General features: G+C 39.8%; 1 protein-coding gene across 4 annotated transcripts; it reads left to right on the forward strand.

The window, feature by feature from the left end:
- The first annotated feature begins 1,443 nt into the window (after nucleotides 1-1,443).
- On the forward strand, nucleotides 1,444-7,417 carry LOC141627143 (zinc finger CCCH domain-containing protein 18-like). Of its 4 annotated transcripts, none has more exons than XM_074440584.1 (8): nucleotides 1,444-1,796; nucleotides 4,011-4,943; nucleotides 5,166-5,336; nucleotides 5,449-5,628; nucleotides 5,714-5,790; nucleotides 5,978-6,133; nucleotides 6,230-6,347; nucleotides 6,748-7,417. In XM_074440584.1, the coding sequence occupies exons 2-8, from the start codon at nucleotides 4,033-4,035 to the stop codon at nucleotides 6,815-6,817; spliced, it is 1,683 nt and encodes a 560-aa protein (XP_074296685.1). In that variant the 5' UTR covers nucleotides 1,444-1,796; nucleotides 4,011-4,032; the 3' UTR covers nucleotides 6,818-7,417. The 4 variants fall into 4 exon arrangements, with proteins under 4 accessions (XP_074296685.1, XP_074296688.1, XP_074296686.1 ...); XM_074440587.1 differs by having other exon boundaries at nucleotides 1,452-1,796; nucleotides 5,978-6,106; XM_074440585.1 differs by lacking the exon at nucleotides 1,444-1,796 and adding an exon at nucleotides 2,916-3,059.
- The last annotated feature ends 8,547 nt before the right edge of the window (nucleotides 7,418-15,964 follow it).

Below are 15,964 nucleotides of genomic sequence, written 5' to 3' on the forward strand. Positions count from 1 at the left end.
GACTCTGTTGAAGTGTTTCATTCTTTGAACAAGAATTTATTTCCTATGGTTGTAATCGATTTGTATCCGATTGAGCTTGACATATGTTGTAGATGTCGTATGACTTTTTATTAATGATAATGATCTTTTCTCAAAAAAAAAAAAACAACTTGTAACAATCTTTCATAACTTATAATAAACTAAGGGGTCGTTTGGTTACCAATTGAAAAATACAGGCGTTAGAAAATCCCATGATTTTAAAAAAAAACAAGGTTGTTTGGTTGCCATTTTTTGGGGAGAATATAGGAATTTGAACTTTTCAGGAACTTCCAATGTCTACATAATGTGGGAAGTGACTTACTTACTCCCCCTTAGTCAATGGAAGTTTATGTGAAATTTAATTCTTGCATGGACAACTAAACAATTTTGCCAAATTCACCCGTATTAGATAATGGAACTTAATTCCTATGAATTGTAGGTTCTTAGAAAGTTGAAGTTCTTTGATCAACCAAACGACTCCTGATACTCCTACAGTCCTACTATTGACAAAAACTTATGTAAAACGATTTTATATAAGCATCGTAAAATTGAACAGATAAAATTTCTCTTATAAATTGTTTTTAGCAACTTTCATTCATAAGTTACGTTATTGGTGCAACCTATTTTTAATTTATAATTTTATATCTAAGACACTCACAACAAAAAGCGTAACTACAATCAATCAGTTATAAACATAAGAAAAAGGGAATGATAGGGAATGATAATGTCACATTGTAACGTCATACCAATATAAGCTGCTGGTCTAAGAACATGTTAGGAGTCGTTTGGTTACATACGGGAACTTACAATGCCTAGGAAGTGTCATATCACATGATTTTAGAATTCATGTGAATTAGAAAATGTTGTTTGGTTACATGTAGGCATTGTAATTCATGTAGGCATTCCCACTTACCTAGGGGGATCTAGGTAAGCAACTTCCTCCATTATGGAGGAATTGGAATTCATGGGAAGTTCCAATTCATGTGAATTGGGGTAACCAAACAACCTACCCATTTTGCAATTCACATGAATTAAAGTTCCTGTGTAATTTAGTGGGCAACCAAACAACCCCTTACTATAATTCACCGTCTCACAAAAACGAATGACATTATTAATTTTAGAGTGACATTATATATTCCCTAAAAGAATATCTACGATTTTAGTATCTCAACTATCACCTCAAGTCCTCAACACATCACTTGAACAAAATTGACTGAGTTGAGTAAAAAAAAAAAAGTGATCACGTTTACACGTTGAGATAATCACTCAACAAATTCAGTAAATTTAGGAAAAAAATTGTCACATAACATTGCAAAGCAGTTACATAATTCTATTTCAACTGCGCAAAAATCTTATCCTAGTCAAAAATTTAAACGAAAAAAATGCACTTTTTTCATTATAATTTGCACGTAAAAAATCATCATAACCCCACTATCACCATTTCCTCATTTTTTTATTTTTTAAAAATTTAAAAAATACTCTTAAATACTTAATTACCCCACATTCATGCAACTTAATCATTAAATTAAATATATATAAGCAGTAGAGTGTTACAAAAAATATAATGAAATAAATAAAGAGTTGAAATTTGAACAGTCTCTTTTTAAAGCACTATCATCTCTCAGTTTTTTTTGCTTTTAATAAATGTATTAAAATCATGTCTTAGTAGCAAAATGATCAAAGTTTGAGCTTTTTAGAGAGAGAAAGTAAGTAAATTATTGTGTTTTCATGGAGTTTAATGCTGTAAATTGGTGTTTTTAACCACCCTTTTTCCTTTGGTGAGTATATCTTCCTTTATTTTTTCCTTTGTTGTTCGCTAATACTTGTATAAAACCGTCTTACGGAGATGGAGACTACTGTTGTTGTTTGTTTGATGGGTACTTTGATATTACCCACATATATATATATATATATATATTTTTATTTGTAGAAAAATGGTGAAGAAAGAAGTGATCTTTTGAGTTGATAGGACTCAATTGTTCGTTTATTAATCATTTTTGGATTTTATAGTGTATTAAGAAAAAGGTCTTCCACTTCATGTTGGAGTTAAACTCTTAAAGTTACTATGTATTTTAAATTCATCCAATTTTCTGCCTTCATTTTGTATGATTTTGGGAGTGTTTATTTTATGGAGCCAAGTTAATTTGGAATCTAAGGTAAAGTTTTCTTCACTTCCTCCGTCTGATTGGGACTCAGGGAGTGACTTCTTAAAATGGAAAAGTTAAGTACAATTATTTTCTGATTTTGGTTTGCTAACCTAGGAAAGATTACATTTTTATCAAATTTATTGTGAGATTACTTTAGAGGACGGTCTCCCACCTCTCACATGATAAGGGCAGGAAATTATTTAATTTCTATTTTCCATGGTCTCTCATTAATTTAGTGGAAGACAGTCTCTCAGGAGACCAAATTGCAAAGCAAGGGGATATACTCCCTAATTTTTATGTTAATGTTATATCAATGACATTTATCTTTTAAAATTCATAGTTAAAAATATTCTTCATAATTTACCGTTGTTCAAGGTGATAGTAAAGAATGTTAATAAGGCAAACAAAATTGAAGATAAATGTTAATTCAAAGGAGTCTTGTATAATGTTTAGATTGAAATAGTAGAAGTGTTGATAGTGTATTATTTGTAAATTTATTTTTAATGTTTAATGAATGAATTCTGTAATTGTATAAATAGGAAGTTAGAAATAGAAGGAAAATGTTGCAATTAAAGATCCTGAAATTGAGGAGCACTAGTTTTGCAGTTGGAGATATAAAAGTCTTTCTTTTTTTTTCCCCTAAAATGAAGGCTTAAAAAACATTGAGCTTATAGAATATATAGGGATATTTGTTACTATGATAGGACTCAATTTTTAGTTTAAATTAATCATTTCTAGATTTTACAGTGTATTACTATTACTATTAAGAAAAGGTCTTTCACTTCATATTGGACTTAAACTCTTAAACTTACTACTAAGTATGTATTTTAAATTCATTCATGCAATTTTCTGCCTTCATTTTGTATGAGGAGCAAAGTTAATTTGGAATCTAAGGTAAAGTTTTCGTTTCTTTACTCCCTCCGTCTCGATCATTAAGCAAAAACAAATGATTGAGATGGAGGGAGCGACTTCTTAAAATGGAAAAGTTTTATGTACAATTATTTTCTGATTTTAGATTGGCTGTAACATAGGAAAGATTATATATTTATCAAATTTTTATGGGAGTGACAGAGTAATTATGTGGTGTGGTTATCTGTAAAAGAAGATGAATTATTAAATGGAGTTGTTGGCTAAAATTCCTGACTTGGGAAATATTTCCCATTTTTTGGGTCTGTTACTTTTCTGGATTTACAGCTTTTCTGTGAGTTGTTATTTCTAGATTTCTATTCTACTAATTTGTCTACCTTTTCCTTGTTTTCTATAACTAATAAGTAACAATAATAATACCAACAAATAAAGGAGGGTTTTTTATATATGTTTCAAATTTCAGACAGTTCCACCTTTCTCAATTGCAGCATTATATTCACATTTTTTGTGTAATTCTAAAACAATGCCACCATGAATATTTTAGTTGGTTTTTGAGTAAGATAGCTTTTTTTTCTGATTCTGCTTCGAGAAAACGACCCGGTTTGCATGCAAGTATAAGTTTAGGTATGTTCGACCTTACTTGCTAGATCCCGCTTCCCCTTTGGTTGTTGTAGTTGCTTGTATTAAGGCCCTAATTAAGTTTTTTTTCCTTGTAGATTGTTAGAATTAATTTGCTCTTTAACTTTCTTGAGAAATTGTCGACAATATGAACAGTTCTGGTATTTGTGACATGGGTTTCTTGCTTGCTTTTATTACGGCCTAAATCGTTGCGTTCTTACTAGTTTGTACTTTAGAATTTAAGAACTGTTTGTTGTCGTTCAGAGATTCTTGCATGAGACGGTCTCATGACAAGATACCCATGAGACTGACCCGTATTAGCAATGTGATTTCTTGATGAGATATATGTTGACAATGTAGGAACGGTAACCATATATGCAACATGGATTTATCGGATGCAACAAAAGTTCTACTGGACAGAATCCAGAAGTTGGAGCCGGAAATAGCAACGAAGATTATGGGATGCATTCTTATACAAGACCATGGAGAAAGAGAAATGATTAGGTTAGCTTATGCTCCTGAAAAGTTACTTGAAAAATTAGTGCAGAAAACTAAGCTTCAATTAGGATTTCTAGCTAAATCACCTGTTTCAACTTCCATGTCTCCTCCAATATCCATTAATCCGCCTCCGGTTTCTGAAAACCCTATGAGCTACATGCCATTTTCACCCAATGGTTCTCAACCTTACTCGTATCCACCTACAATCAGGGTCCCACCCTACTGGGACCCAAGTGCGCTGACACACGAGCAACATCAGATACTAAACTCAGAATTTGAGTCATTCAGAGATTCATCTTTGGAAGATTCTGGATTCCAAAATCCCAATCAATACATGGGATTTGAAGATCAGATGGACCCTATCAGTGTTTTCTATGAAGGTGCGGCATTGGGTAATTTGAACATGAGAAGAAATCGTCGATCAGCCAATCCAGCTGAATTTCCTGCTAAAATGTGCCATTATTTCAACAAGGGATTTTGCAAACATGGGAATTCCTGCCGGTATTTACATGGGTCGGATAATTTCTCTCCGGTTTTCAGCTCTCATGAACTTAGAGCTGATGATCATCTGTTTTCCCCTGGCTCTCTAGAAAAGCTGGAGGTCGAGATCAGTGAGCTGCTGAGTTCAGCAAGGGGGCCTGTCTCCATTGCTTCACTTCCTATGTTGTATTGTGAGAAGTATGGCAGGATGCTTCAAGCTGAAGGGTACCTCACTGAGAGTCAGCGTCACGGTCGAGCTGGTTATAGCTTGACTAAACTTCTTGCTCGATTGAAAACAATTCGGCTTATTGATAGGTAACTTATATTTCCCCTTTTCTTTCGGAAGTAATGTGGTTCTAAATTATCTAAAATTGCTACTGTTGCATCTCAAAAGCATCGAAAGTCTCCAGATGTTAGCTAAGTTATACTGATGGCCTGCTTCAAAACTCGTGACTATCAAACAGCCCTTGTGACTCCCTCTACTCCAAGAAAGTATAAATTATATACCGTACTGATCATTGTGCAAATGTTGTGTAGACCACATGGCCAACATGCTGTCATTTTAGCCGAGGATGCCTCCAAATACAATGTTGACAATAGAAGTGAAAGGAATGATGTTGGTTCAGCTGCGAGTGGATCTCGTCAGATATATTTGACTTTTCCTGCTGAAAGTACATTCACGGAAGATGATGTATCCGACTATTTCGGGTATTCCTAGACTCTTAGTTCTAAATTCCTACTTCATAAGTTTGCCTCTAGACTTATAATTACTATAGATTGTTCGTTTTGCTTATGATCGTCTTCTGGTCTTGTATTGTAGGGAATTTGGGACGGTGGAAGATGTTAGGATCCCTTGCCAACAAAAAAGGATGTTTGGATTTGTAACATTTGCCAGTCCTAATACTGTGAAGACGGTTTTGGCTAAAGGGAACCCACATTTTGTTAGTGGGTCTCGGGTTTTGGTCAAACCTTACCGGGAAAAGTCTAAGCTTGTCGAAAGGTCGGTTGTTTTTCCGTTTGAAAGCTGTTTCATGATCTGCTTTTGGAATACTACATGTTATCTAATTCCTGTCGTATCATCGCAGGAAGTACATGGATAAAAATGATCATGGGATGCATTACCGGGGAAATTACTTGGATCTAGATCATGAATTCCACCCAAGTAAGTTAATTGCCTTTGTTCATAAGACACTGTTTAAGTTTACGCTGTCGTGCTAACTTGGGTGCAGATAATAGAGGTGCATCAAGCTTGTAAAATCTAAACTGTAAATATAAATCCCAAAGCCTATGCATCTAAATTAGATTAGATTAATAACTATGAGAATTTTGCTAATGAGTATGACGTACAGTGGCCCCACGGTTTTTACGAAGACAGCTGATGGAGCAGCAGGAGCAGGCTCTTGAAATGGAAAGGAGACGCCTCTCTGAATTGCAATTTAGACGTAAAAATATGCAAAATCGACAGTTCATTGGCTATGGTATGGAGGAGCAACACTCCTTAGAAGGTTCACCACCATTTCTGCGTCTTGATGTTCTTTCTCTTCATTTGTTCTTCATAATTTTGGGTTTCGAATCTTCTGACTATTATTCCATTTGTGCAGATGCTCCCATTTTTTCAAGTGTTCAGCAATACCGTCAACTGTTTGATGCTATCAATAACGGCTCTGCCGCTGATGACAGATCTAAACATCTCAGCACAGACTTTACTGAGCAAGAAAGGTATGCACCCAGGTGTATTTCCTATTGAAGTTTATGTTTTGTCGAATCAAAGAAAATAGCAAATGAGGGTAACTTATTTACCAAAAATTGGTTCGGGGGTAAATTATTTCGGAGTATAACACTCTGACACACTGAGCGAATGATAAGATGACTTAAAACCGGCAAGTCGCCCAGCGATTCTCATGTATGATGTTACTTGGCCAAGAATGTTTAAAATTGCTGGGCGATTCAACGAGGTTGCTCAATTCCTGAAAGTCAGACCTATCTTACGTGGACCAGTGTTCGATAAAATAGTTTTGATCCGAACCCATGTAGATATATGTTTAGTTTTGACCTTAAAAACGTTAGATATTGAACAGATAGTCCGATACTTCATTGACCATTCTAATTTTGTTATCAGTCAGGGGATTAATCTTCCAGAGAACCCCTTTGCATCTGCAATAGGAAGCGGCATTCCTGCAATCATCTAGTTCCTGGGCCTTACGACAGGGGGAATTATAGTAAAAGTAGGTCTAACATCATTGGTATGATACAAAACAGTTCATTTATTTTGATTTTATTTAAGTCCTACCTCTTTAAAGTACCGTAGCAAGAGTATATATAACAGAAAAAAGATGGAGGAAAAGGTCAGGTTCAGACATCAGAAGCTTCTGCTCATTGGTGATTCGGTCGCAAGAGTTTCATCGGAAAAGAAGACTATGATGACAGACATGAAAAGGAAGATTATCACAGTTAAAAAAACAAAGATACTGCTATACAAGGGGGTTTGCATTTTTTTCGGGGTTTCTAGCAGGTGAAATATATATCTTAACATCTCGTCTAAGGGATTTATTTAGTTACAGTCCCCTCGTAGGTGATGAAGACGAAAGAAAGGAAAAGAAAGAAGAATTGTTTTAGGGTTTCATGCCCGATATATGGGTTTTGAGAGGTGATTTTATGTTTGATTACCCTGTTATGCCCTAGCCATAGATGGATAATAACATCTTGACAGAGCCAATTTAAAAGGGATAGCAGCCCTTAAAGAACTTATTTTTACATAAACTAATGAAATACTAGTACTTTCTATAAAATCTAGATTAATCTTTTTTACTGTTTTTTTTTTTTTTTCATATTTTTATCATTTGCTATATAGCACGGTTTAGATGTTCCCGTTGGAAATCAGACTCGATAGTCTTATAGAAACCTTCGTATTTTTGGCTAATACGAACTGGGCATGCAGATAATATAAAGAGTCCGAGGTATCCAAGAGTTTGGATATGGAAAAAAAGTTACTAAAAGAAAATGAACTTCATACTCTGTATATAAGGTTTGACACGAGTCAAAGAACCGAGATGTTTACACTCTTGATTTGATTTCTTTACTTGGATCATATAAACTTATCCAGCTAGTCTTACTTAAGACGGAATCGGGTATTCTCATTTGTCTTATGTACACATGTAATACATTTGACCCGTCTTAAGCTTAAGACGAATGAATATACCAGTCTTAAATGAGAATTTGCGTAATCCAATTGGGTAAGGTTGATATTGATGTGACCACATGAGAGTGCCTAGTTAAGAGGGAACAGTAGCTTTGGTGCTTTCAATTTAATCTTTAATAAAATTTGAATGAAATGTTTGAAAGATATTCTGAAAATGAAACCAAAGTAAAAAGCAACACAAATGTATGTGTGATGTGTCTCTTGGTTTGCGGGTGAATTTTATACACTTTGATATGCTTATATTGGGTGGTGATTGGGATCCATGAGAGTGGGACTACCAATGTTTTGACTCATTTTTGGCTGCCTTGGACCATTTTTGTCGAATTTAGATCCTCTCCATTACCTTCTCTCCATTTCCTCTCTAATACAACCATATTTTAATATATTTTCTCTTACCATCCATTAAACCTTTATTTTTATGAAACGATTACAAGCGTTGGATCAACATAATATTTGATCCGGACCGTTGATAAGAAATGGATGAATCCGGACCGATTTTTGTCACGTGTTTTTGCAGCTTTTCAATTGGTGGATTAGTCCATCCTTCTTTTCCTCCTTATCATTTCTAGAAATGGTAAAATATGCTCAGCAGAAATTCTAGAATAAGACGGTTTCACAACATAAAATGATCATTTTTTAGAAAAAAAAGTTCGTTCATTTACTGCTATTAATAGACCGTCTTACAGTGTAAAACTGTCTCATACAATAATTCCTAAAAACAACTCAAAATGATTGTCTAACTCCGTCCTCGAGATGCTCTGATAATTTGTTATAAGACGTATAACAATCTTATCTCATACAGAGTATTATGCAACTCGGTCCTAATCTTGACAAAGTCTTAACCCCACTTTCTAGAAACTAGAAGTAATTAACGTAATTGCTCATTCATGGACGCATTTTACTCTTTCACGGACTTTTTGCCATTTGTTTTCCATACCTTACCCTTCCCCAAATAAACAAAAAAAACACTCTCTAATTCTCTTCCTCACAAAATTATTCTTCTTCACAAAATTAATTAATCAAATCTGTATTAATCAACTATAGACACTAGTTCTCATCTCGATCAAGTAATAATTCTAATTTAATGACTTCATTAACAATCAAATTAGGTAGATTAAATTGTTTAGACTAATAAAATTAGGGTTTGTAGAAATAATTGTCAATTAAAAATGATGATCCGAGTCTCGCATGTCATATGCAATTGAAATACTTGCAACTTGGGATTGATAAAGAGATCACAAAGGAATCAAGACCTAGAATGCAGGTCACAGCCTTCAATGGTGGTTTCTAATTGGTCTTGTACACTCCTTTGTTAATGGTTGCTTGCTGTTTTATGTCTCTCAATATAATAGTTGCCCTCGTCGTCGGAACAGCTTTGGACGATAAGTCTAGTGTCCGATGGTGGTACGATGGTGTTGTTCCTGAATTGCCCATTCGATGGTGGCAGGTGGCTGACGGGTGGTGGTGTTTAGATGGTGTTAGTTAGAGTGAGAAAATTGAGGGAAATAACTAAAATAAAAGGGGTATAATGGTCATTTATGTCCATAAAAGAGTAAAACATGTACATGAATGAGCACCACCCGTAATTAATACGTTTCTAAAAAAAAAAGTAAAATAGAAAAGTAGAGTCTAAAGTAAAGTCTAACGGATAATGTATAAAGTTTAAGCTGAGTTTTAAAATTTAATGAAAAACTAATGTGGCGGAGTCTTAAGATTTCAGAGGGTTTACCTAATAATTTTACGAGGTAATATTGTGATATAATGGACCAAAACATGAACCACAAACACTAACAATACATTAGACTAGTTCATGTTTTAGTTGGACTGGGACATAAAAAAAACGCTTGTGATTTCGAAAGCTTTTCTGCTATTCAGTGCGATACCATGTATTCCACCTATTCGGGTTTTAAGGGTATCATTAAGGCAAATTGTTTTTGATAAAATACAACATTGTGCTAGACCGGTTTGTAGCACGAGATCAGTAACTACAAAGAATGGAGTACTACATAGTACGTACTTAAACAAGTACTCTTTTTGTCTTGGTCATTTGTTTACCTTTTAATTATTCTTTGTGAAAAGTATTTTAATCAAATGTGAACAAATGATCAGGACGCTACAACTATATTAGCGAGACAGTAGAAAACTTTACCTGAACCGGTAGATACATTTGGCCTTTTTACTGCCAGTTGCAAGCTATTTTGGGTCTAATTAGCCCATCTAGAAATTGTCAGGTTGAGACAATGGGTATGGGAATATCCATGTTACCCTAGGTAGAACCAAGTAAAGTTAACCGATGACTTTTGAGACTAATAGTTAATATGGTAGGAAATGTGCTAAATCTACTAATACACGTATCTTTGAGTTCAATGTATTATGTGTACTTCATCATGTGTCATACATTAGAGTATTTAGACGCAGTTCAACCACATATTGTGGCACGAACAGCCTTTACAAAAAATCACATTTCTGGGATACAGGTTTACAAATTACAGTGCTCGACAATTTGGTGAATGGCATATGGACAATCTCCCATAGCGTGATCTATCTGTTTACAGTGTTCAGGACTAGATACATGTATACAGAAACCAGGACAAGAACACACGCACAAAAAAATCTCTCAGAAGTGAGGTTGAGATTAACTTACCCTCAGAGAAGACTGATGAAACCATTGATAGCCTATGCCAAGATAAATTTCCATCTACAAAATTTTTATCCAGAGATACTTGCAATGTTCTGCAGGCAACTGAACAAGTGTCTTGTGCAATGAATTTGTGCAAACTCTATGGTCAGTATAGCTGAAATCCCGAGGATTAAAATCCACCAAACCGTGACTTCATGTCGACCTGTAATGCATTTAACCACTCGTATGAGAACATTACGCTTATACATAGAAATTCACAAAGTGGAGAAAAATAAAAAAAAATATATTAAAAAATAGGGTTTTTCTAAGTGGTACTCTCCAGTTTTTACGAACTCTACGTGGTACTCCTCATTTCTAAAAATATCATTGCTACCCCTGTTGGGGATAAAATTTGCAAATTTTACTAGCAGGACACGTGGCATAAAAGGACTGGTCAATCGCGTGACTAGAGGATCGCTGACGTGGCAATGAGAGGGTCATTGGATTATCTTGAAGAAACACACACAAGTAGCATGCATAAAACGTGGCAGGAGAAGAAGTCAAAGTAACTGCCCCTATTTTTCAGGTAACAGTCCCTGGATGCTAGGAGCCTGACTCGGAGGAGCCTGCTGCAGTCAAAACCCTAGAAGGATAACTATAAAAGGGAGGAGCATACGTTTGAGGAGATCATTCTCTGGCCAATTATTAAAAATAAACACCATTGTACTTCCTTACTTGCTACGAAAATCTTGAAAGTCATAGTGAAAATACTTGGCGGGATTCCGACTCCCCCCGCGGTTGTTCCCACATCGGGTTTTCCGCGTCACCAAAATTCTCGCGTGTCATATTTTTTATTTCTTTATTTTTTACCTTTGCTTGTCGATTTCTTTACTTATTCGAAGTCACAAACGATCACTTTGACCCCCACAGATTAATATCTAACTGGTAAATTTTTACCCAAAACAATTTGGCGCCCACCGTGGGGCCTCAGTGATCAATCTCTCATAAAGTTGAAATTAAGCAGTCCGTCCGTCATCATGTCTGGAGCCAGCGCAAGTTCGTCCAGCACCCAGGGGGTATCCTCTCAATCTTCTGGGGGAAGATCTCTTCCAGCAAGCGCAGGATCACTCACTGCATCGTCAGCAGCCAGCCAGATGGCCTCGGTCAGCGCATCTCCGAAGGCCATGCCACCACCTTTCAAGCCTCCCCAAGTGCCCAAGGCGTCAAGAACACCGGTGTTACGAGATCCAGCAGGAAAGCCCTTTTCAAAGCAGACCCGGATCAGCGGCGCATCCGGAGGAATCCATCAAGAGATCGCATCGGGAGGAGTCCCGAAGAAGTCGAGCCTCATCACGGCACCGTCGAGTGGTGTTGGAAGGAATGGATACCCCGCACCGAGCCATCGAAAGCTCGAGGAGGGACAACCAGGACCTCGGGGGGGTTGCAACGAAACTCAGGACCTCGTCACCCACGCGCCTCCACCTTCGAGGCCCCGGTTTGATCACCAACGCGGGCCCCAGGCAGATCCCATCGTAGCCGATCACTAGATCGGATCTTGAAGGAGTAACACCCGGAGGAGCCATCGAGCCCAAAGTGGATTAGGGTTCTGTCTTTTGATCGACCATTCGCCTTGAGCCCAACCCTGTAGTAGTGCTCTGTCTAATAGTCAGGGAACTAACTCGCAATTTTTTGCAGAACACCCCTCGGCGGGTGGCGGGATGGAATCCAGGACCAAAGATCGGCATGAGGAACCCAAAGAAGCGGACATTTCTCGGGAGGAACCCGGGTGGGAGGAACCTCTCCTCAACAAGCACCGTGAGTGGCAACTAGGAACCATCGTCCACGCAACACCTTTGGCAAGTCACCAGGATCAATTCCAATTCGGGAGGAGCCTGGTGGGGAGGTACATCTGTTGGCTCTTTTCCTTTGTCTCTAACCCTCTTGCAGAACAGGCGACTGCTTTGGGAACAAAGAATACCGGGAGTTGAGGAGTTGAGGGACTCGATGTACGGGATTCCGGTGTAGCGAGACCCCCGGAGAAGGTAACACGAGATAGCTACGCGATTCCCCTTTCGTGGATGACATAGCCCCCTTGTCGGTGTCCCAAAAGGATGCGTCCGCCACCATGACGCTTTACGACGGAACCACGGATCCTCTTGACCATATCAACCACTACAAGCAAAAGATGATGGTGATCACCGCGACAGGCTCCTTGAAAGAAGCTTGTATGTGTAAAGGGTTTGGATCCACTCTGTCCGGGAGTGACCTTGCAATGGTTCGTCACCGCCAAACAGAGCATAACCCGCTTCGCCGACTTAGTCAATGCCTTCCACCACGGTTGCACAAAGAAGCAGCACAGGTAAAAAAACAAACCAAAGTGACTGTCTGATCGGATAGTGCGGGGACTCGAGGAGGCCACGTGAGATTTTTTCGAACGGGTTCAACAGGAGAAGGTGGCAATCCCTCGGTGCGACATAGCCACAGCCATAGCCATAGAAGCATTCCGCCAGGAGTCGGACTTGTATAAAGATTTGACCAAGTACCCATGCACTACCTTCGAGGAGGTGCAGACAAAGGCAATTGCAGTCATGCGGCCGGAAGAAGACTCGGGGCCCGAAGGGCGGCCTTATGGCATGATCCTACATCCGTAAAGGCACTGTGGAGAAGCGAATGAAAGAGCCAAACCCTAAGCAAACCCGTGAATAAAGTATCGGAGGGCCCGGGAGGAAAGAAAAACTCGAGCCACCTCCCGAAAGTAAGTGAGTATAAATTCTCAATCAATCTTGCAGGTGTACTCAAGGCCCTAAAGGAGATCCGAGGAGTCGGATGGCCAGAAGCGGATCGACGAGCGTCCTAACGACAAGAGAGACTCGGTAAAAGGTGCGAATATCATGATGACATCGGCCATGACAAGACGAATGCTACACCTTGAGAAAGGAAGTCAAATTCGAGACGATCGAGGAAACCTGGACCACCTATTGCCGGAGGCTCCACCAAAGTTCATTCCACTAACCAGGTTCCGCCTACTCCTCCACCGTGTGCACTAGAATTGTAAATGTTATTACGGGAGGCTCGGAATTGTGCGGCTCGACCTATTCAGCCCAAAAGACACGCCACACAAACTAAAGGAGATAAGCCGAGTTTTCCTGCAGAGTCGGCCGCCAGACCTCCTGCGATCACCTTTGATGAAACAGACGCACAAAATGCTCCGAGCAACACCACGACGCTCCGATCATCACCCTCCCCATAGGAAAGCTGCGAGGTACGGAAGATCTGGTGGACACGGGAAGCTCCGTCAACTCGATTATCTTTGGAAACATCAAGGTCGTGGGGTTGGCGAGAAGGACTTAGCAACAAAAGGGGTACCTCTAGTCGGTTTTAGTGGCGAAACGAAGCACTCTCTGGGAGAAATCGTCATCCCAACCTATGCCAAAGGAGTCAACAAGCAGGTAAGATACTTGGTTATCGATGGGCCCTCTACTTACAATGTGATTCTTGGCAGGCCCTGGATCCACGAAATGAAGGCGGTACCTTCAACTTACCACCAATGCCTGAAATTCCCAACGCCTTGGGGAGTGCAAGAAATACGTGGGGATCAGGAGGAAGTTAAGAATTGCTACAAGATAGCCCTAAAACCAACAAATGGGCCAAAGATAGCAATTACAGAGCGAGCATCCGGGAAGAATACGTCGAGCCACCTCGGGATTTAGACGAGATCGGCTGGATGAGCCGCAAACGAACGAACCATATTCATCGGGTCGAATGCACAGGTAAAGTCCGTCAGGAACTTGTTCAATTATTGAGAGCTAACATGGATTGCTTTGCTTGGTCCCACAATGACATGGTAGGTATAGATCCAAGTATCATAACACACAAGCTGAGTGTGGACCCAAGCTATAAGCCTATCCAGCAGAAGAGGAGGAAGATTGCTCCAGAGAGGAACCAGGTCATAAACCAGGAGGTAGACAACGCTCATTCTTTGGAAAAATCGAGGAAGTAAAGTACCGGAATGGTGTCTAATGTGGTGGTAGTTAGAAAAAGAATGGCAAGTGGAGGGTTTGTGTCGATTTTACGGACCTAAATAAAGCTTGCCCTAAAGACCCGTTCCGCCGCCGCACATAGACGCCATGGTGGATGCCACGGCGAGCCGTGAAATGCTCACATTCCGGATGCTTGGAGTGGCTACAACCGGATCAAGATGCACCGGATGATCAAGAGAAAACGGCATCCAGGTCAGAGCGAGGTATCTATTGCTATAACGTGATGCCCTCTGGTCTAAAGAATGCAGGTTCCACCTACCAACGGCAGAACAAATAGGCCGCACCATGGAGGTATACATCGACGACATGGTGGTGAAATCAAAGCAAGCTACCCAGCACGTTGAACATCTGGTTGACACTTTCAGCACTCTGAGAAAATATGAAATGAAGCTGAATCCCTCGAAGTGCACTTTCGGAGTCTCCAGTGGGAAGTTCCTGGGATATATGGTCACCAAGAGGGGGATAGAAGCCAGCACTGATCAAATCAAGGCCATACTCCAGCTGGAGTCACCTCAAAAGCCGAAGGACGTGCAGCGCCTGACGGGGCGAGGGCAGGGGCGAGTAGCTGCCCTGAACAGGTTCATAGCAAGGTCCTCAGACAGGTGCAGGTTATTTTATGACATCCTAAGAAAGAGCCAGAAGTTCGAGTGGACGGAGGAGCATGAGGCAAAGACTCAACGAGTGAAAAGATATCCGAGCACTCCACCACTACTATCAAAGCCGAACACGGAGAACCCTTTGTCTTTGTACCTCTCTTGAACGGAGGTGGTGTCGGTGCGAGTGCTAATTCGAGAGCAAGAAGGAATACAAAGATCCAAAGATACTATGTCGGTAAGTCCCCGCTACCCGCAGAAACCAGGTACACCTCACTCGAAAAACTTGACTTGCTACCGGTCACGACCTCCTATAAGTTGCGACCTTATTTTGAATCCCATACTATCTCTGTGGTAACTAACTACCCTCTTAAGACTATAATGAGGAAACCGAGTTATCGGGAAGAATGGCCAAGTGGTCCATACACCGAGTGGCTACGATCCGAAATTCGAACCTCGGACAAAGAATCAAGTCCCGTGGCTCGCGGACTTCGCCTCCGACTTTTCCCCCTCCCTCCGGATGCGGCCGAGAAGGAAATCCTCACTCCGGAGGAGGATAAAGGAGAGCTTGAGATGTGGGAGCCGAATGTAGATGGAGCCTCAAATATGAAGGAGCAGGAGTTGGTCCGGTCCTTAAGTCACCCCAAGGGGACCTGTTGGTCCAGCGATTCGGTGCGAATTTAAAGCTACCAATAACGAGGCGAGAATATGAGGCCTTAATCTTGGGTCCGGGGCTCTGGACCTAAAAATCGTGCACCTCCGGGTATACGGCGACTCCCAACTCATCGTGAACCATGTAAATAACTCTTATGCAGCTAGGGACCCCACTATGATGGCCTACCTGGAAATAGCGCAAGCGTTGAAACTCAGGTTCCAGACCTTCA

The sequence above is a fragment of the Silene latifolia genome, chromosome Y, assembly GCF_048544455.1.
Source record: "Silene latifolia isolate original U9 population chromosome Y, ASM4854445v1, whole genome shotgun sequence".
Classification (NCBI taxonomy): Eukaryota; Viridiplantae; Streptophyta; class Magnoliopsida; order Caryophyllales; family Caryophyllaceae; genus Silene; species Silene latifolia.